The sequence below is a fragment of the Rhamphochromis longiceps genome, linkage group LG13 (assembly GCF_057381845.1).
Source record: "Rhamphochromis longiceps isolate RC_006_pf linkage group LG13, R_longiceps_female_GT1.1, whole genome shotgun sequence".
Classification (NCBI taxonomy): Eukaryota; Metazoa; Chordata; class Actinopteri; order Cichliformes; family Cichlidae; genus Rhamphochromis; species Rhamphochromis longiceps.
Window position 1 is genome coordinate 1,448,994 of NC_140569.1, and position 21,247 is coordinate 1,470,240.

A 21,247-nucleotide genomic window follows, 5' to 3' on the forward strand; every position below is an offset into this window, starting at 1 on the left:
TAGTGAAATAAAAAAGTAACTACAAAGTTTCTAAAGCTTCCATCCAAAACTCTCCCACAGAGGAGTGTTTTAATGTAACTGCAGAGGAACAGTGAAGATGACTGAAGCTCACACATGTCTGCTGTTATGATAAAAAACGAGTTCTCAAAACGCATTTACACAAGCATCATTCACCCCATTCTTAAGGTGTTGTATTTTAAACATTAAACTTTTTACCATGTAACACCCGTACAGCAGCGAGCGCATCAGTGGGTAACGTGGAGTTTACTTCCACTGATACATGTGAACCAGAGGACTTGCAGACAGAATAACTGGCCTCCTGCCAGGATGTATAGTTGTATAGTTTGACAACTGTAGCTTTATGGAAATGGAATTTTTTTGCAAATTGTAAATTTATTGAAATTGTAAATTTGTAAATATTTGTTAGAAGATAAAGATGATTTGTTTGAAATAAATTAACTGTTGGTTTTAGCAAGAAATTTTCTGGACAAAAGCTGATCCTGAAAAGGAAAAGTAACACATTTGCTTGTTTTTAATTGAGGTTTTTAGCAAAAACAAGTAGGCAGAAACAAGAACACGTAGTTAGAAGTTACAAAAACTCAAAGTAAACTTATTCAGCTTGTAGTTGGATTATCAGCTGTGTAAGTATTTAGACAGTGGCACAATGTGCACATTCACAGATCAAATCCGTTCAGTTTAATGGGGAACAGCTGTCTGTCAATAAGCCACACACAGACTTGAAGTATCTTGTTAATATTATTCATAATATTAATATTAAATATTTTTTCTTAAGCGATGTGGGATGTGATCCAACTCTGAGCACAGTTTCAGTGCTGGAGCCTGCACCACTATTCTCCAATACACAAACTGAAATCAGCTGACTGTGGAACCAATAAGCAAACAGACTAAAAATTCCAAGAAATTGAACCACTGGGTACCAGTTCTCGATTCCCGTCCCCAATTAGCTATTCTTAATTTGGTTATTAGTGTGTATCGTTTTCTCCTAGCTCTGTGATTGACACAGAGTTAACTGGGGGAAATATTCCATTGATGCAGTGAAAAGTATGAAAGGCTGGGCAAAAACGTGGCTTACTTGCGAGCTGGAGTGAGTTACTCCTAGGAGGAGGTTGCCGAGAGAGTTTTTGAGCAGGTGTTTGAGCAGGAAATGTATCCAGCAGGTTCATTTACTGAGTCCAACAGAGAACAGAGTCGAGGAGGGCGGGCTGGTAGGTGACTCAGACAAGGACAAACCAAGGTTAATGCAGAGGAGCTAAAGGAGCAGGGGTCTCAAACTTAAATATTTTTTATAAAAATATACATATTTCCGAAAATGTAATTTTGTTTTTTACTTCAAATATTGTAGAACAACACTCGAATGTAATTTTCTTTTAACTGAAGCCCTTCATTGAACTCCCAAATAAACACTGTCTGTGCACACACGCATGCGCTGTTTTGCTGCTTTTTAACCTCTTTTTTTCTCTTTCAAGAACAACGTGATGTCATTAGAAATCTGACTTTTGCAGTGGAGGCCAACAACGTGTCGAGCCTAAAACGGGAAAGCAACACGTGACGTCATGACGTACAGACACGTTGCGTGTCGTCATCAGGCGGTGGTTCACTGCAAGAATGGCTTCCTGTCTCATCTCTGCCCCTGCTCTGTGAGCGATGAAACTTTACCGCTGTGCGTAATACACAAAGTAAACACGCAGAACCGGACATAGAGGCTTCGAGAGCGGCGCAGCGGTGCCCGAGGGCTCGCCATGCTGCTGTCTCAGCTGCCAGAGGATCTACTCTATTACATCTTATCTTATTTGGACTACAGATCTCTCAGTCGCCTCTCTCAAGTTTGTAGAAGCTTTTACCGCTTTGTAAACCGGGACGCTGTTTGGAAGAAGATTGCTAAAGCTCTTTTAAACACGGGCATTACTCGGGAGGGGAAGGACATGTAAGAAAACAGTCGCACACTTCTGAGCAAGCTGCTGGGTGTTTCTAGCTTAGCGTTAGCCTAACATGCAGCGTCCATTGGCCCGTGCTGCTGCCGCACCGTCTCACGCTGACAGCAGCTGACTCCACACCTGTGGCCGTGGCATGTTGTTGTGTGTAACCGTAAACGCTGTGGTCCCAGTGCATCATTTTACAGAAACCAGTGAACAGACTTCCTTTTACTTTAAATAAAAGTGATGCACTTTAAATCACTTTCAGCACTTTTGATTGAATGACAGCGATAAACGCGACTAAGTAGCTTTTCATAAAATGCGATGTGAAATTCAGGCTGCAGCATCACCTGCTTTGGCTTAAACGTACACGTGTTGCTATGAGGGAGTAAGTGTTCCACATCTGTGACCACGAACACTGAGACAGCTGCCCTGATACTGCTTCTCAGTCAGCAGTGCAGTGCTTGAACCAAAGGTTCCACACCTGACCTCAGGTCCTGATCCTAGTATTTAGTTTAAGGTGCGAGCACTGTAAAGTCAGGAACCAGAGTAGGACTCGTGGTGTTGTCCTCATCTTGTCTGTCAGTTATTTTGTGTGTTTTTCACCCTTATCATGTTCAGCTTTTACATCGTTCCAGTCAGTTAGAAAACTGCAGTTTCAGACCTCTGATTGTCTGGCTTTTCAAAATAAAGTGCATCACTGAGAGTACGCCGAGCAGTAAAATGCATATACCAGCCATTTATGCAAATATCGAATTAGCCAATTATATGACAAGGTCAAGTATCATAACGGAGAAGAGAGTTAAACGTAAATGTTTGGTGACAGAGAGCTGCTCTGCGTTTTTCAAAAGATGCTAGCTTTTATAGAGAACGACCCAAAGAAGTCTGTCAGTGTGGACCCATTGATGCACACTGGGTCCTGGGTTCACCGGGCAGTTCCTGGATCAGTCTGTTGATTGCTCCCTACACTTGCCTCACGCGGGAGCACAGAGCACATCTTGAGTTGCTGCAATGAAATTTGGACTGGCTTCATCGTTTTTTCACTTTGTTTTTGCAGGTCTATGTATTCAGCCCCGTATGATTTTCATTTCTAACTAACGATGCTGCATCCTTTCAGTCCTAACACACTGTCCAGCCCATATGCAGGATGATTTGAGTTCCCATTGAGATCTGACGTCTTCCTTTCATTGTTTTTGAACTTTAGATGCACTTTCTTCCCTCACCTGTATGTGAGCAAGCACAGTTCTTAAAGAGGACAGCCTGCATGAACAACTAAGATGAAAACCACTGTCGTCATAGTGATCTCCAATTGTTCAGGCTAACATTAACTAGACCTGACCGTGCTGAATTTTCTTTGCAGTAAAATATCACCAAAACCGTTTGCATAGAGACAGAGTCGCAGTAGGAAGCTGAAAGAAAAAATCATTTGTGTAAACTAAGGCTGCAGCTCTCTATTTGTAATCTATCAGCGAATCGAAATACTTTAGTTTTATTCATGAGCAATAACAAATATTCAAAAGAGAAAAATCAGGTCTTTTAAAGTGAATGCTCACTGCTTTCAATTGTAGAAATGTCGGTGCTTTTAAATGTAACTGCATACTAGACGAAACCCTTTGACTGTAAGTGCCAGATTAAAACTACATTTTTAAAAGAAAACATGAATCATCTCCAGTACAGTCAAAAAGTCTTCCCTCTGTATTCTTGGCAGGCTCTCTCGTTAATACGAGGCAGATGTTTGTGCTGCTGGAAGCAGAACCTTTATCATGGTGTGGACATTATTTAATAATAATAACAATTCAGGGTCCAAGCTGACACCCCTCAGCTCAGGGTTTAATGGCCCACGTACGTTTTTGTGTTTTTAATTATGAATGCATTTTTATTAATGCAATATTTTATATCACTTTTAATCTGAGAAATGTTACAAAAGAATTGAAATAATGTGGTCTGGTCCCCCCACGTCCCTTTAGACTCACCCACGTTTGCAGGTATCATGTCCTGCTGGCGTCAGCCTTCATTAAGCTGGATGTAAACATGCATCAACAACAACAACAATCAGACCAAGTCAACAGTTTGTCTGCATAGTATAATGGAACATGTGCAGGCTGAGGGTGGAACAGCTGCACCCGTCACAGCTTGTTGATCAGGTGCTTTGATGGACTCCTGCTAACGTCGTCCCAGTAAAGGTTTTGTGGTGGTTACAGGAACAGCGCTGGTGTTTCTTTCACGCTCGCTGAGCTCAGCGTGCCGGTAATGGCTCCGCCTCTTCACGGTGTGTCAGCAGACTCTGTGCCAGGGTCATCATCACTGCTGCTGTGGTGTCGTCAGTGGGCTGTCAGACTTTGTATTCATTCTGTTGCAGGTCTGTTTTTAGTGGCACATGTGGGTGAAACGCTGGTGTTGACATCGTTTAACACAGCGGCGCGCTACAGAGCGTTTATAATCGAATTCCTCGCTGAAGCCGTAGGGTCAGGTGACCCTCTCAACAAGCTGATTCAAATGTATTGTGGGGTTATATGTAAGTTCAGTAAACAGCTCCTAAGATTATTGATGCAGTATTATTGTAGCGTCTTTATTTTAATATTAAGAGCCTTTAGGTGACTGTTGCTGTGATTTGGTGCTATATAAATAAAACTGAATTGAAATTGTAACCATAGTCTTTGACAGATGTTTGAGAAGTTCTGAACAACAGTTTGCACGTCACAGTTTTTCTGTGACAAAACATTTTATTTCATAAAAATGTTCACGTGTCATCTGAAAATGTATAGATTGATGAAAGGGTCAGATGTGCATTGTTTTCATGGATAATGCCACCAGCATTCAAACCCACACAGATCAAAGTGTAGTCATCTCGGTTGCTGCTGTCCCTGCAGATATCCTCTCATACGCCTGAAGGACAGAGTGAAGATTGCTCAAAACTGGTACAGCGGGATCTGCAGAAGAAGAATTCCTCTGAGATGGAAAACTAAGTAAGTCCCCTGTTGCACCTTATTTCAGTTCACATCATGCACACATGTCCAGATGTACAACGAGAGTTTGGATTTCAGCGCCGTCAAAGATTAAACTTGTGATCGGTTTCACAGAAGAACTGTTCATCATATCTCTGCCTGATAAAGAGCCAGTTTACCTCATTATCTGCATACTTTAAAGACGTTCAGGTGTGACGTTGAAATCGCTCACATTTTATTTGTATCTCATTGTCAGACTGTTACCATGGTTACAGCTGGACGGGGACACTCTTTTTCTGTCTCAGGCTGCTGACATAAAGGTGTACCATATCCACAAAGACTCGGGGAGACTCCAGCGTAGTCCGTTTGAAGTCTACTCGGGCCACAAGGGTGACGTCTGTCGCTTCGTTCTCACAGATTCTCTCCTGATCAGCGGTGGAAGGTAGCTGAAGGAAAACTGTTGGTTGTTCTTGAGCTAATCTGAAGGAAACGTGAAGTTTGGAGGTCTGTAGAGATTGACACGTCTGCACACCTCAGCATCCGATACAGCCTTAATGCTTAGCCTTATTTTGGCGTATTTGATCCTGATTTCCTTACACGGGGTCTATATAAGCTTTAAACAGTGTCTCAGAAGGGTCCACATTCAAAACGCACTCTGCAACTCCTTTATGGGCAATAATCTAGACCCAAAAACACGAGTACATCCAGCTCGGATTCAAAAGGTTTTACAGTTGCTAAATTTGAATACATGTGAAATGTGATGAGTGAGCAAAGAGAGCTTGAGACCGTGGCTCAGACTTACTGTCACGCTTCCATACATCTGGCTGGTTGAACGAAGCGCTGGTTTACACTGATGTAAAGACATTTACTGTGCTCCTGTCAGCATAAGAGAGGTCAAGACTTGTGATTTGTGGGTTCCAGCCGATCAAACAACTTCAGAGCTTCTGTTTATGTGAGTACAGATTTACTTTGGACGGCTGAAATGTAAAGAAAGTCTAATGCTCTTCTTTATCGGTGTCAGTGACGGGAAGATCGTCGTCCACAGCAGGAGAAGTGATGTGCCAGTGGAGTTCTCAGGTCATAACCAGGAGGTGAACTGTGTGGATGCTAAAGACGGACTCATCATCAGCGGCTCCAGAGACCGGACAGCCCGGGTCAGAACGACTCTACGCTTCGGGTTCATTATGTGATGCACAGTAGCAGAGTGTTTACAGTCCTACTTCTAAGATGCTGTGTAAAATGTCATATCAATGATTTGCAAATCACTTTTGAACTGTGAGCCAATCACAAGTCAAACAGTCCCTTCACTATTCAGCCAAATCACCGGGGGTGGCACAGCAGCAGTCGTGGGTTCTGATCCAGTCTGAGGCCTTTCTGTGTACAGCTTGCATGTTCTCCCTGTGCCTGCATTGGCTTGCTAGGTTAACTAGTGCAGTGCAGATGTGAGATTGAATGGTTGTTATTTGTATTAGCCCTGCAGTAGACTGGCAGCATGTCCAGGATGTGCCTCACGTCTTCACAGCTCCTGAGCTGCATCAGAGGAATAGAAATGGACGATGGACAGACTGGCAGACGGCCTTAGGCCAGCTGAAAAGCACCGAGTCTGTTTTTATTTTTAAGCATCAAGTTGTGATGCTTTCCTGACGTTATATAGCTTAGATAAATACCTGCTTCTTTGCAGTTTCTTAAACGGCGGAGCTCTTTGCACAACTTCCTGAAACTCAGGAACCTGCCCAATCATACACCGAGCTGGTTACAGTTAGCTCCATACATATTTGGACACTGACACAAGTCTTTTATCTGTTTACTGAAACATATTTGGTTATATATAGTTGTATAATGGACAGCAGCTGCAGTAAAGACCTGGCAGAGCATTAAACAGGAGCAAACCAGCACCTGGTGACTTCACGCTGTCAGTCCAGCAAAGGGATTTATACCGAGTATTAGAGACGAACATTTCATCTTCACGTATTTAATTTGTCCAATTATTTATGAGCTGCTGACATGAAGGGACGGTGTTAAACATGCTTTAGTTCATCACATTTTTATGTAATCTTTTTGTTCAACCCACTGAGTCAAAGCTGAAACTCTGCACTTCAGCTACATCTGAGGTTTTATTTAAAATTCATTGTGATGATGTACAGGACGAAATGAGGAAAAAGTTGTCCAAATATTTAAGGACATAACTGTAGTTTTTACACGTAACAGTGAAATCACTGGCAAGCATGTTCAAACACAGTGGATACAGCTGGATGGAAATCTGCAAAAAAGCTTTTTAATATAGTTGAATTCAACAGGAAAGCTTTCATATGCTGTATATTCAAAATGAAATACTTGTAATCTTTGTTTTAATCTGGATGATTGTGGTGCACAGCTCATGAAATTGTGGATGTAGTAGAATAATCATTGATAAGCATTACAGAAGAACTTCACCAGATTTATGTCCCATTATAAAGTAACACGCTCCCTGTTTGCGTACCGAACACATGAAGGTAGACAAAAGTTAATTCTCTGACTTTTCTGATATCCGTCCTGTCCTTGCTGTGTCCCCGCCCCCACTGCTCACATGAAACACAGAGCATCCTGACCTGTACACAGAGGCTGTCCGCTCCATGTTTATAAGACTGAAGTTAACGAAACATTTACTCATATTTTAACTAAACAAATGCTACATTTCACTCTATATCTAAATCATCATGTGTTCAGTTATTGGTATTACAATAATAATGTCATGTAATTTAATTTGTCATGTAATACATAGATGATCTAATAAGGTTTTTTTCTTTAGATTTGGAGTTTGACTTCCACCGCTCCCAGAGATACAATTCCCATGTGTGACAGAGTGTGGTCCGTGGCTATTAATCCCACACTGAGGTAAGAGTCACCCACTCACTTGTGTTTTCTCTTATCGTTATTTAAAGCACTTTTTCATAGTAGCTGCTGGACGTGCTGGCACCTCACCAGGACCTGGGGGCTGTTGCAGCTCTAAGAACCCAGTTTTTCAGCCCTTGTTAAAGAGGAGCAGCTTTCCTGCATCGTTTATGCATAAAAGTGACGTTAATAAGTTGAATGTGTGAATGCAGCATTGGCAACTAACTTTAACTCTTTGTTGCCATTGTTCAGTCATAATTTTTACAAGAGCACATAACTGGAACACTGACCCACAGTGGTGCTAAAAGAAAGACATGAAAGAAAGAAACTAATGATAAGTAAACAGTGAGGAACCATGAGTCATGCAGGTGTCAGTGCCATGTTATACCTACATGTGGCGCAGGAACATCATCACGGTTCAGTGGTTTTAGTTTCATTCCAGCCGTGTGCAGTGGCTCAGTAGCACGGTGCCACACAGCGAATAACAGGAATCACCAGACTAAAAACCTTTGACTGCAGCTCATCTTAATTTTGTTGTAGGAAATCTGGGCGATACAAAAAGGATTCCACGAAAAAAGGTTAAATGTGTTAAATAAAAGCTAATAAAGTAAAATAAATACCAATAAAAAAGGATAAGTGTGAACAAATATGGATGTTAACCTAGTTTGTAATAAAGCAGCTGGCAGATTTCTGCTGATTTTCAGACGTTGGCTGGTCACAGACTGTGCGTGAAACAGCAGAAGCAGATTCTTTGTGGCGGCGCTTTAGAAGTGCCTTTGATTTCTCAACCATGTTTTGGCTCAGAAACCTAATAACACAGACTTACACACACTCACAGCTCTGCTGACTGCACAGACAGATGCAGACGTTTGTAACAGTATCCACTTCATCACCTGCTGGTCTGAGAGGCAGGTGATTGTCCGTCCACAGAGACGCTTCATCTGCCGGACATGGTTTATAAGGCGTGCCACTTGTTCTTTGTCCTCAAAGTTTTAAGTTTCCTCAGTTTTTTTAAAGACACGCTGTAAACCACGTCAGGAAATGCCCAGAATTTGTCATGTCTGTGGTCGGTGCAGAAATGCACTTTTGTGCCCCTTAAACTGAATTATCTGTTTTTCATAGATTCAGCTAAAGAAACCAAATGTTGTTTTGCTATTAACATCTGTGTACAAACACAGTTTAAAATAGGTTCTTTAGTTGTAGACACAGCACTGGTTCATATATGGAATAATTCAATTACAGCTTACAGAAGGAAAAAATGTCCTCTGACCGTTTTTCTCTGGAAATGCTCCGATGCAAGAACCGAACTGAGAATGTGTGAAAAAGCAGTGAAAGGAAAAGTGAGACAGACCTTCAGAGTAGACTATTTCTCAAGAACATTTCCCATTTATTTGACTGTAGCTGAGGCCATAGTTAATAAAAGACTATGAAAATGATCACTGAAACCATGAACTCATCAGGAAAGTGTCTCCCAGGGTGGGCAGCATGATGGTGTACTGGTCAGCTTTGTCGTGTAGTCTCCATTATCTCCCAGTACCTATTCATGCAGGTTTTCAAGCTTCCTTCCATAGTAAAGTAAGTAATTGATGAGGTGCTTAAAGTGTATAGAATAATAATGTATCAATAAATGTGGCTTGTAGTCCAAAAAACTGTCTACAGCTGTCAGAACTGTGGACATGGCTTCTACATTCAACACAGACGCTCTCACACTCCCGACACCAACGTCGTCATCGGTTTTGAATACATTTATTCTTTTAAAGTAAATGTATGTGTGCTGTATGCATTTTGTTGTCGACACCAACCAAAATACTGTTTTTGGTAATTAACATTTGAAATGATGAAGGCACTTGAAAAGTAACACAAAATGATCCGCCTTCCCAGAAAAACACACAAACTTTTCAGAAGTACTTTTTTCCTCCCAGGCTTCTAGACTTCTGATTGGCCAACATTTCTACATGGCTAGGATTTGGCATGTTCTTAGGCAACATACTGAATGCCAAACTGGATCCTAATCTTATTGCTTGCTTTGAAATCAGTGACGCCGTATCGTGTGTGATGGAAAGATTCACTTCTCTACGCAAATACAGCTGTCACTGGATTACTTCATGTCCTGAAGCGGGTGATCTCCACATCCATGTAGATGCTAAAAATGACAGCCTCAACATGGCATTTAATCTGTTATTAGACTCAATTGGTTTCTGTCAAAATGTAAAAGAACCCACCCACCACTTTAATCACACTCTAGATCTTGTTTTAACATATGGCATAGAAACTGAACATTTAACAGTGTTTCCTGAAAACCCTCTGCTGTCTGATCATTTCCTGATAACATTTACATTTACAATAATTGATTACACAGCAGTGGAGAGTAGACTTTATCACAGTAGATGTCTTTCTGAAAGCGCTGTAACTAAGTTTAAGAATATAATCCACCCACTGTTATCATCTTCAATGCCCTGTACCAACACAGAGCAGAGCAGCTATCTGAACGCTACCCCAACAGAGGTCGATCATCTTGTTAATAATTTTCCTGCTTCATCAGAAGTACTTGACTGCCTGGTATAACTCTCAAACGTGCACCTTAAAGCAGATAACTCGTAAGCTGGAGAGGAAATGATCTTTCACAAATTTAGAAGATCATCATTTAGCCTGTATATGTATTTTAATTTATTTATTTTCTACCATTTTTAAATCCAGAAATGGTTATGTAGCCAAATCTCAGTATATGTGCAGTTTCTGAAATGCTCGTCTGGGACCATCAACCATTCTGTGCTCAGAGTCACTCTCCCATTCTGATACGCACTGATAAACAACTTCTATTGTAGCTCTCTCTCTCACTGCTGTATGTGTGTATGGGGCTAGGCAGTGGCATTTCAGTTAGTTAGTAGGTGAATAGATGACCAGGTATTTCCTGCAGTAACTGGTCTCAACCAAAGTGATGCTGATTAATATGACATGTTTTGTTTTTGTTTACATTTTTATTAGCCCTGCACATAAAAATAGATATATAAAGAATCCATGTTACCTCTTTGTAATGATCAAAATTCTGATTAATGACTTTAAATGAATTACAGTCAACAGAACCTGAGCTGAACTTGAGCTGAAATAGCAGGTAAACACTGGTGTTAATGCAGTTCTTTCTGTTTAGGTGCACAGCTGTGATTAATGTGAATACACTTATTTCTACTAATGTTTCATTGAAGTCACTTCACACAGTCAGTTAAATGTATTTAAATTAATTTCAGCACAGCATAAGTTAATAAACTGAAAATGTTTCATTTTACAGTTTTGGATCAGAATTGTTTGTTATTATAAAACATTTTTTAAATTTAAAGTAGTTTTAACATTTAACAAGCATTATGACCACTCCTGCATGACACGCTTTCACTCCTGCTCCAGCTCCAGTACAGGCATGGATCCTACAAAACATCTAAAGGTTGTCATCAGTATTTGGCACCAAGAACGGGTTATTTTGGTTGTATAAATTACCCCTAACCCTTCATAGATCAGACAGAGATACTTGTAAAATAATGAATTATTTGGATGATCTCTAAGTGCTCATTGGCCCTGACACTTACACATTTGTGTGCGTGTGCAGTCTTGCTATGTCTATATAAAGAAAAAAAAAGTAACTTTAAAATTCCCACCAAGAAGCAGAGAGCCAGAAATGTCTTTACACTAAATCTTTACGGCCATGTGGTGGGGTTTGGCATGGAGGGTATGCCACACTGATCACTAATGTAGAGAAGAGGGGGTTGGCAGAACCTAATGAAGAAAGCAGCTACCCTGAAGAGAAGTGAGAACAGGCGGGTGGGGGGGTTTGAGTTGTTTTGTGTAGGATTCCTCAAGCACAACTACAAAGATGTTGCAGAGACCAAAAGCGCCTTTGAACGTTTCAAAAAGAGGAACATGATTGTTGGGTAAACCATCTCTTCAACACTTCTCACCACCACCAGGGAAGGAGGACCTTTGACCTCCAGTAAGTACAGGGTTAAGCCACAGCAGCCACCTAGCCATCCTGAACTGGCCCTCTCTAACTACTGCCCACCACTGCCACCCAACCTCAGACACTCCAATTTCACTCCCACTGCTCTGCCTTACTCAACTACAAGAAAAAGCTCGAAATTCAAGTCTTTCTCTTTGGTCTCTTCTGAGCCGTTCCTGTGGCTCAGGAGTCAAGAATTCAATTAGTTAAAAAAAGAGAAGAAAAGATCGAAGCTACAACAATACAGCGATAAGGGGGCAGAATGTGCGTTCCCACACACTAAATACAGAGCGCTTTTTCTGGGGCCCACAGAGCCAGAGAACCTACACCGCAGGAGGCGAGAATAATCACAGCTCGTTCCAAACCCCCTCATTACAGACGCGCATGCACACACACACACATGCACGCACCTTGCATTCCTGACGCACACAGTTTCATTCAGACACATATTACAAGCAGACATTCCACCTAAGAGCGACACACCTTGCAGATCCCCCACACTTACCATGGATAAACATACACTCTGAGAAACAAACACACAAGTATTCCCATCAAAAACACACTTGGCACGTGAAAGCCTGCTGCACTCGTACAGGTGTTCTCCTGTCTTGAGTTTACAGCAAGTAGTGTTTTAGAGCTACACTTAAACTGGCAACTTTGTAAACAGTTTCCAAGCAATTGATACTTAATAATTACTAGAGCGATGCATAATTGAAATAGGTAGACAGAGTATATCTGTAACTGCAAACAGTGTGTTGATGGTTATTAAGGATCGTTGTTTTGTCTATAGATTTTTCTTTTGTGGAAGTCCAGTGGTTAGCACTGTTGTCTCAAAGCAAGAAGGATTTTGGAAAAACACTATATAAATGGCAGTCCATGTCTGTTTCCATCAGGAGGGGCATATTTTGGGTGAATATATGCACTATAGTATCAATCAAACTTTCATTTTTATAGCAACATTCATGCAGATTATCAAACTTTTTGACAGATGACTGACAAGCTGATAACGAGGAAATAAAAATTGAAATGGCCTATAAGAAGAATAAAAGTTGATCAAATACAATTAATAAAAATTAGAAAATACATTCAGTAATATCCATATCTCAATCATTTTCTTCCCTTTATCTGGGGTTCGGTCGCGGGAGAAGCAGCCTAAGTAAGAACGCCCAGCCACTTCTTCTAGCTTATCTGGTTCTACTATGAGCACCTGTCGGATTGCTCAACTCCTCACCCTATATCTAAGGGAGAGGCCTGCCACCCTTTGGAGAAAGCTAATTTCTGCCACTTGTATCCACAATCTTATAATTTCAGTCACTATCCAGAGCTTGTGACCATAGGTAACAGGAAGGGACTGGTAAAGCAAGAGCATCATTGCAGGTGTGGTCCCAATCCATCTGCTCCCTTCACCCCTCACTCACATGAACAAGACCCTGAGAGTCTTAAACTACTCCCCTGGGGGGCAGTAACCTGTCCCTGACCCAGAGTAGGCAGTTCACTCTTTTCTTGGCTTAGGACCATGACTTGGAGGTGACTTGAAGGTGCTCTTCACATTCCACTGCAACCCTCTAATAAAACCAACAGAAACACATCGTCTACAAAAAGCCTTCCACCACCTGAGTAGAGCTAGAAATTTTGTCCATAAAAACTATGAGCCGCATCGGTGATAAGGGGCACCCCTGAGTCCAGCATTTACCGAAAAGAGTCCGAAATATCGCCACCAATCATGCTCCTGTAACGGTTATACAGGGATTGAATGGCTGGTAGGAATGGGTCAGACATCCTATACTCCCAAAGCAATTCCCCACAGGATAGTCTGAGGAACGCAGTTGAATGCTTTCTTCAAAAACAACCACATGTAGACTGGTTGGGTAAACTCCCATGCACCCTCAAATATCATTGTAAGGATAAAGAGCTGGGGCACAAAAACCACAACCACATTGTTGCTCTTGCTTCCAAGGTTCGACTAAAGACAGACAAACTGTCCTCTCCAGTACCCTTCAATAGGCCTTACCCGGGAGGCTTAGGAGTGTAATCCCCCTGTAGTCAAAACACATCCTCTGGGCCTCCCTCTGGGACCGCCACCACAGTGTGCCAGTCTAGAGGTTCCGCCCTAGATCTCCATGTGGTGTTGTAGAGGCGTGTCAACCATTATAGCCCTATAAAATCCAGGACCTTTAGGAACTCGGAGTGAACATCCACCCTAGGGTTCCGGCCACCAAGGAGTTGTTTAATTGCCTCACTGACCTCTCCCCTTGTGATGGGAGAGTCATCCCCTCGTTCCCAGACTCTGCTTCCTCTCCAGAAGATGTGTCAGTAGGATTAAGGAGGTCCACCCCCACTATCCAACATCTGAGTAGAGTACTACCTCGTCCCCAAGTCGCCTGACAATTTGCCAGAATCACTTTGAGGCATACTGAAAGTCTTTTTCCATTGCCTCACCAAACTCCTCCCACAACTGAGTTTTTGCTTCAGCTACCACCTGAGCTGCATTCCACTTGGCCTGCTGCTATTCTTCAGCTGCTTTTAAAGTCCCATAGGCTAACCAGGACTTCAGCCTCATGGCACCTTTCACCTGTCCACTACCTTTCTCGAGGACTACCACCGTATCAGGCACCAACCACACTGTAGCCATAGCTCCTTGCTGCAGCCTTAGAAATGGAGGTGCGGAACATGGTCCATTAGAACTTAATGTCCCCAGTCTCCCTCCAAATGCTGTCAAAGTTCTGCCAGAGATGGGAGTTGAACATCTCATGGATCAGGGCCTCTGTCAGGCATTCCCAGCACACCCTCCCAATACATTTAGATGTGCCAGGTCGTCCAGCATCCTCCTCCACCACCTGATCCAACCTACCATGAGGTAGTGATCAGTTGATAGCTGGGCTTCTCTTTTTAACCGAGTGTTTAGAACATATGATCACAGATCCATTGATATGTTTTCAAAATCGACCACTGACCTATGACCTAGGGTGTCCTGGTGCCATTTGCACATCTTTATGTTAAAAAGTGGTGTTTGTTATAGACAAACTGTTATTTGCACAGAAGTCCAATAGCAGAACTGCACTCTCTGTCACTTGATGCATTGCTCATGTGAATTGAAGTCTCCCAATAGGACAATGGAGTCATCAGATGGAGGACCCTGAAGCACCCCATCCAGTGACTCTCAAAAGGCAGTCATATTGTCAGGACCCATTCCCCGAAGACGCAGGGAAACAACCCTTTGTCCAGTGGCAAAGCCTCCACATGTACAGGTAGCAAACCAAGGGATACAAGAATACCCACCCCTCTTCACTGCCTCTTATTGAGGACAGCTCCAAACTGGAAGAAAGTCCAGCCCCTCTTCAGGAGACTGGTTCCAGAGCCCGACCTGTGTATTGAGGTGAGCCCAACTATATCTAGTCGGGATCTGTCAACATTACACACAAGCTCGGGCTCCTTCCACACCAGAGAGGTGAAATTCCATGTCCCAGTAGTCAGCCTCAATAGCCTGGGATTGGACCGACATGGCCCCCATGCTTGACTGCTGCTTGATGCACAATGTACCCGACCTCTACAGCTCCTCCTGCGGGTGGTGGGCCTACAGGAGGGAAGGACAATGTAGCATCTTTGCACCCAGCTAGGTACCTATGGTACTTTGTAATGTTTGACTTTTTGGATTACATGATATTTGCGTTATGGTCTGGCAGTTACTTGTTATATATGCAAAATGATCTTAAGTGTACAATCTCTCATCTTGTTACAGAGTAATTTAAGCAGAGTTCAGTTATGTTTAAACATTGCAACATCTTGATTTGTTTGTTTTTTAGATATTCGGTTGTAGATTTGCTGCTGTGCTTGGGATCATTGTCCTGTTGCATCACCCAGTTTTGGCCATGATTTAGTTGTTAGACAGGTGGGCTCACATTTGTCTCTAGAATTATTTGGTATACCCAGGAGTTTATGGTTTACTCAATAATTACAAGGTGCCCAGGTCCTGTGGCCTTCGTCAGCCGTCCACCAGCGGTTGATAGTTGGTATGAGGGGTTTGAAGCTAAATATAGTGCTGTGTATTATGGCCAATCCCACTTTGGGATTGTCTGTCCACAGTTTTGTTGTTTGTTATCATTAGGGTTTTTTTTTTTTAATTCAGCATCATTATTATTATTATTACATTTGCAGCTTTGAAAATCTAAGAATCCTAGAGATCAGATAGGCAGGCAGGATACCTGATGGATAACTGCCCAGCCTGACGTTGGGCAAATACAGAGACATTTGCTCTCACATTGACACCTGGGCAGTTTAGATTCACATTTAACCCAACCTTGATGAAGCCGGAGTATCCGGAGAGAAGCCACGCAACCACGGGGAGAACATGCAAACACAGAGTCTTTGTGTCTTGGTGTGAGGCAACAGTGCTAACCACCACACTACCAAGCTGCCCGTTTGTGTTATTATTATTCTTAGTTTGGCAGCTTTGAAAATCTAAGAATCGTAGAGATCATAAAGCTATGATAATTAGTTCATTTTTGTTTTTAATCATATTTTCTTACACAACAATCTGCAAGTCAGTTATCCAGAATGTCGAGATATTTTAGCATGTGGTAGTTAGAAGTACAGATCTCTGTAATTTCTTTGGTGGTTCAACAAGTCTGTGTTAGATATAAGCTTAATAATAATGAGAAATATAATAACCTCAGATCACCGAAATGAAAGACACAGTGATATAATATTCCTTGTTATGTTTAAGAAAATCTATCACAATGATCTTTTCTCCTAATCCTATTTGCTGTTGCAAATTTGTTGCCAACGCAGTTTGTATACAGCAGAGTTCTTCCACGCTGATGTCCAGTGTGGGACATCGCGTTAGGTCCTGGTCTATTCCACCCGGCTGAGCAGCCCCAGCTGAGGAATGTCCTGCTGACCCCACAGACATGAGACACAAACAGAAGCCAAAAGGGCCACAGGGGGTGGTGATGGGACAACAGGGTCCAGGCATGCGCGTGTGTGTGTCCCCATGCATAAGAGTGTCTATTTGTGAGAGAAAAAAGTGCATGCTTGTAGGCAGGCAAATGTTTGTCCATGCATGTCGTTGTGTAAAGGGGTAGGGGGCGAGGGAGAGAACCCTGGGAGTGAAAGAAAGAGAGGGAGTGTGCATAGGGGGTTTGGGGGTCAGCACTTGCACCCTTTGAGCATTGTTTCCCTCCCTGGCAATATAAAAGCATCATAACCCTTTGAGCCCAGACATATTTAGAAACCACATAAAAGCACTTTTTACAAACTAGATACACGTCGGTCACAAAGCCCGGGGTCAAGCGCAACAAATTAACAGCCCTATTTCTGACAGGGGGTGGGGGTGAGAGCTGGAAGCTTGGTGACAGGCTGGAGCTGAAATGCTGGAGCCCAGCTTCCCAGGGTGGTGAAGAGGGCTGCTTTCTTGCATTCATGTGTAATTGGTCTGAGAGGCTGAGTGAATGCTGACTTACTTTTGTTTCTATTATAATCCTCTTTATAGAAGACTTGCCTACCGTAACTCGAACAAAAGTCAAGACGGCTACTATGAAAGGCAAGAATCTTATTTGTCGCTTATTTGTTTCACACATTGAAACCCCCGTCGCGATTTTTAGCATCTTAGAGAAGCCTTTATCAAATGCTGATGCATCTCCAAAAAGGTAGGTCATCATGAAAACCTTATGTAATTCAGAAAGTTCAAATGCAATTAGTTTTCATTATTTAAGCATTTTCATACTCTTTCATATTACCACCCACTCTTCCTTCAGGTTTTCCTTTAAAATCTCACATATGCTTCTTTCTTCCACCTTGATGAGATTCCCAGCTCTAGATGCACCCCCCCCCCCCCCCCCCCCCTGCATAATACAGCCACACACAGTGTTCTTTGGGTTGTACACTCCCTCCTTTCTCTCCATATGTAGGCAGCATCTCTGTGGCGCACACGTTCTAGTTTCTACCAAAGGTCCAGTGTCCATAATCTTTCTCCAGGTTGTCCTTAACATCCTTCTGTCTGTCTTCCACAGAAGAGGAGTTCCTGTTGAACTCTTGTGCAGGGTTCTAGTGATTGTCCTCATTGAGACTACAGACCAGGTTCAGTCCTTCACTCGTGTCCTGGCAGTCATTCTCTCACTTGTTGTTTTTCCATAGTCTTTAAAATCTTTTGCTTTCTCTACCTCTGCCAGGCTTGTTCTGTGCTGTTTGGCTCACTTTACATTTCTAGATGAGACGCCTCACTCCAGACACTTGGAAATGCTCTAAACAAATTTCTTTCATTTTTGGCATGGGCTGTGCTCTGGCTCAATTAAAAGCTCAGTTTTTCAGGGGCCAATAATATCCTCCCTGGTCATTTTTGTTTTTTCTGAAATAGTTCTGTTATCGTGTCCAAATAAAAATAATTTGTTAATTCTAAAGAAAACTAGTACCGTAATTGTCGGACTATAAGCCGCTACTTTTTGCACCAGCTTTGAACCCTGCGGCTTTTAGTCAGGTGCGGCTTTTCTATAGATTGTCCATGATTTTTGTGATATCGTAAGACGATTTGTTTTGTTTGTTCCGCTGTTGTACGGCACTACGTTGCCTGGCGGAAGGATCGGGGTTCAAGAGTGGTATGTTGGTCACATGTCCGTCCGCCAGGCAACATAGTGCCGTACAAGTAGCGCGAAAAACAAACTTCAAAGTAGCGCTACGCGTTCAGCGGGAGGCGTGGATGACGAGCGGCGATAAACTTGCGAAAAGCAAGTTATGCTCAACTCCACCGGTGGATTCTGACAGCGTGGAAAAGTGTGAAAACATCCACGATCACCAACGGATTTGAAGGGCTGGACTGCTGCATGATGGAGAGGAGGACACCGCCACGGCCCTTCAGAGGGTGTTTGACTCCGACACTGACAACGAGGATTTGTTTGGTTTTGAAAGTGACAACGAAAGAAAGGAGCTGAGAGTGGATGACGAAGCCATCCTGAGCCTGTTCGTCTCCGACACTGGAGAAGAGGACTTTGGTGGTTTTAGTGGGCAGGAAGATGGTGATGAATGACTGACTTTTCTTCTTGTTAAAGCTGTGTCACTGCACCTGAGCCTAAAAGGTAGGCCGAATCTATTTTTCTGGTGTGCTGTAGGTTATTGTTATGTACTACATTTGTTACTCATTTATGAAGCACAGCGCATGTGCAAATATGTACCCATAACTTGTTTTTCAAAATATTAATAAAAGTTATGTCTCCAAACAGCCATCTCTTTCCTGACAATTCCCTTTGTGCATATTCTCTTACATATGATAAGTCAACATTGAAACACCTGCGGCTTTTAGTCAGGTGCGGCTAATGTATGTACAAAACAGGATTTTCCCCTGATTTTAGCTTGTGCGGCTAATATTCGGGTGCGCTTTGTAGTCCGGGAAATACGGTATGTGTAGAAAATAAACATCATAACAATAATGGGATGGCTAATCATTTTGTCTTCAACGATATTTACATACTGGCCTTCCTCTTAACTACACCCGCTCTAGAATTCAGGTCAATCAGGGCTTGCTAATCAACCACAGTCAACACACTGTTTTGGAGTAGTTTTGGCACTGTGGGCAGAAATACATTATAAATAATCACAGACTGCAGAAACTTGACACTAAACTTAAAACACTATGAATTCTGTGGACATCTATCATGGCAGCAGTCTCCTCCATGATTGTGATTGCATGTAATGAACCGGATAGAGACTTTTTCCCTCATTTGCCCACATTTGTAAGGAAAATGCATTTGTGGGTTGAGCAGCAGATGCGTATGTGAAAAACACCCATGTCAAATGTTCTGCCAGCCAGTCCACATAGTAGGGGATGTCAGACACAAGCTCCGAAGACAACATCTCAAGAAGATGGTTTAAACACACCCTATCATCACTCATCATTTTTCCAATAAAGTTCGTTCCAACCGTGTGAACTGGATAGATGTGACTCTGATCAGCTGTTTGGGCTGCGTTTTATGGGCTCGGTCTTTGAAAATGTGATAAAAAATGAAGCTACCTCTTGGTGCTTTCACAAAATTGGGACAGTAGAAAACTACTATGTGAACTCCATGAATTTAAGGTTTTCCTACATGATATTCAGCTTGTGTTGTTCCTGTTGAAAGCAGCAGAGGACATGCTCTCACAGTTACCCCAAGATAAAAAAAGGCCGATGTTGTGACGTCGGAGTTCACATGAATGCAGCTCGTGCGCTGCACATAGAAAGCAACCTTCTTGCTGTGAGGCAACAGTGCTAACCACCGCGTCACCGTGCTGCCTCAGATTATGTCATCAAGTACAAATTACTTCTGCACATTTTTAAGTATAAATTCAACACGATGTAGCAAAGTTTGCAGGTGTATTAACACCAGTTTTAGTAACATACATGCATAAATTAAACAGCAAAGGTGACATACTAAGATTAGCAGCAGAAAACCTGAGCAAGACTGTCATCATCACCGCTATGGCTGCTAATTTATTTGGACAGTGGAAATGGTGAGAAGCATCAGTAGTTTTAAGCACAGTGCCAAATGAGACTTGTACAGCAGCGTTTCACTGACCTGATTAATCATCAGAGATCAACAGAGCGCCACATATTCGTGGCAGAAATACACACACACACATATATTGTTGCACAATCCGAGTGTGTTTACATTTCGATTTTGCGTTTTATATAAGAACGTTAGCAGTGCAATGAAATACAAGTACTGCTCCCCCTGGTGGTTACATTTTACATTACCACTGGTTTTTCTAAATGCCGCTTAGCGGTGTTACCACTCGTGGTTGCATCATCCACGTCGCAGGTGGGGGATATCCTTACGGTCGACCGTCGGTCACGATTCCATCAGGGATCAATCATGATCCTGTCACTGATGAGACCATTTTAAGTGTCTGTGTCTGGTGCTGCCTGTGTTTTTGTATCAGTGTGTATGAATGTGTGTTTGGAGAGATGAAAAATTGTTGTTTCTTTTTGACCTGCTGATATGACTGGTTCCCACTGAACACACATGGGCCTTCAGATGATACAGCCAGCTGTTGAGGTTGGCCAGGGTGTTGCTAATGAGAGGTGATGTGATGGGGAGCCACTGACTGAGCAGAAGAGAAGGAGTCTGGTCAGAGATGTGGCTGCGTGTTTGTTTGCATGTGTTTAGGTAAAATTAGGCACGATAGAGGCTTTGACCTTAACAGCTATAATATCAGTCCATTGTTCTGACTCCAGATCAGATCTGGTTGGTGATTCAGTTGGCTTAGGAAGCAGAAGAAATAAGAAGGAGTCATTCTTTGTGTAGGTGGTGTCCCCCTCCTCTCCTCTTGCTGTGATACAGCCAAGTCAGGGGTGAGTAATGTGAGTAATGGAGAGTAATAGGGTCCAGATAGCAAGTGTGACTATAACCCTATTGTATCCTGTGTCAGGAAGGTCAGAGGTCACCCACTGTGCCTACTGGTCCCAGACCCATCTGGGTCATAAATGAGTTTACCCAACACTAATTACTGGGAACCTGCCAAAGGTCTGTGCTATGTGACGGGGCTGA

At 42.5% G+C, this 21,247-nt stretch overlaps 1 protein-coding gene across 2 annotated transcripts in view; it reads left to right on the forward strand.

Moving 5' to 3' along the window:
* The first annotated feature begins 1,559 nt into the window (after positions 1-1,559).
* Positions 1,560-21,247, forward strand: part of fbxw4 (F-box and WD repeat domain containing 4) — a 42,553-nt gene continuing 22,865 nt past the window's right edge. Inside the window, exons 1-5 of one of the 2 annotated variants that reach the window (XM_085429036.1) lie at positions 1,560-1,681; positions 4,805-4,900; positions 5,136-5,321; positions 5,901-6,033; positions 7,668-7,753. In XM_085429036.1, coding sequence (XP_085285162.1) covers positions 1,575-1,681; positions 4,805-4,900; positions 5,136-5,321; positions 5,901-6,033; positions 7,668-7,753 — 608 coding nt within the window. In that variant the 5' untranslated portion in view covers positions 1,560-1,574. Of the gene's footprint in view, positions 1,946-4,804; positions 4,901-5,135; positions 5,322-5,900; positions 6,034-7,667; positions 7,754-21,247 lie in introns of both variants that reach the window. The other variant, XM_085429035.1, reaches the window with a different exon arrangement.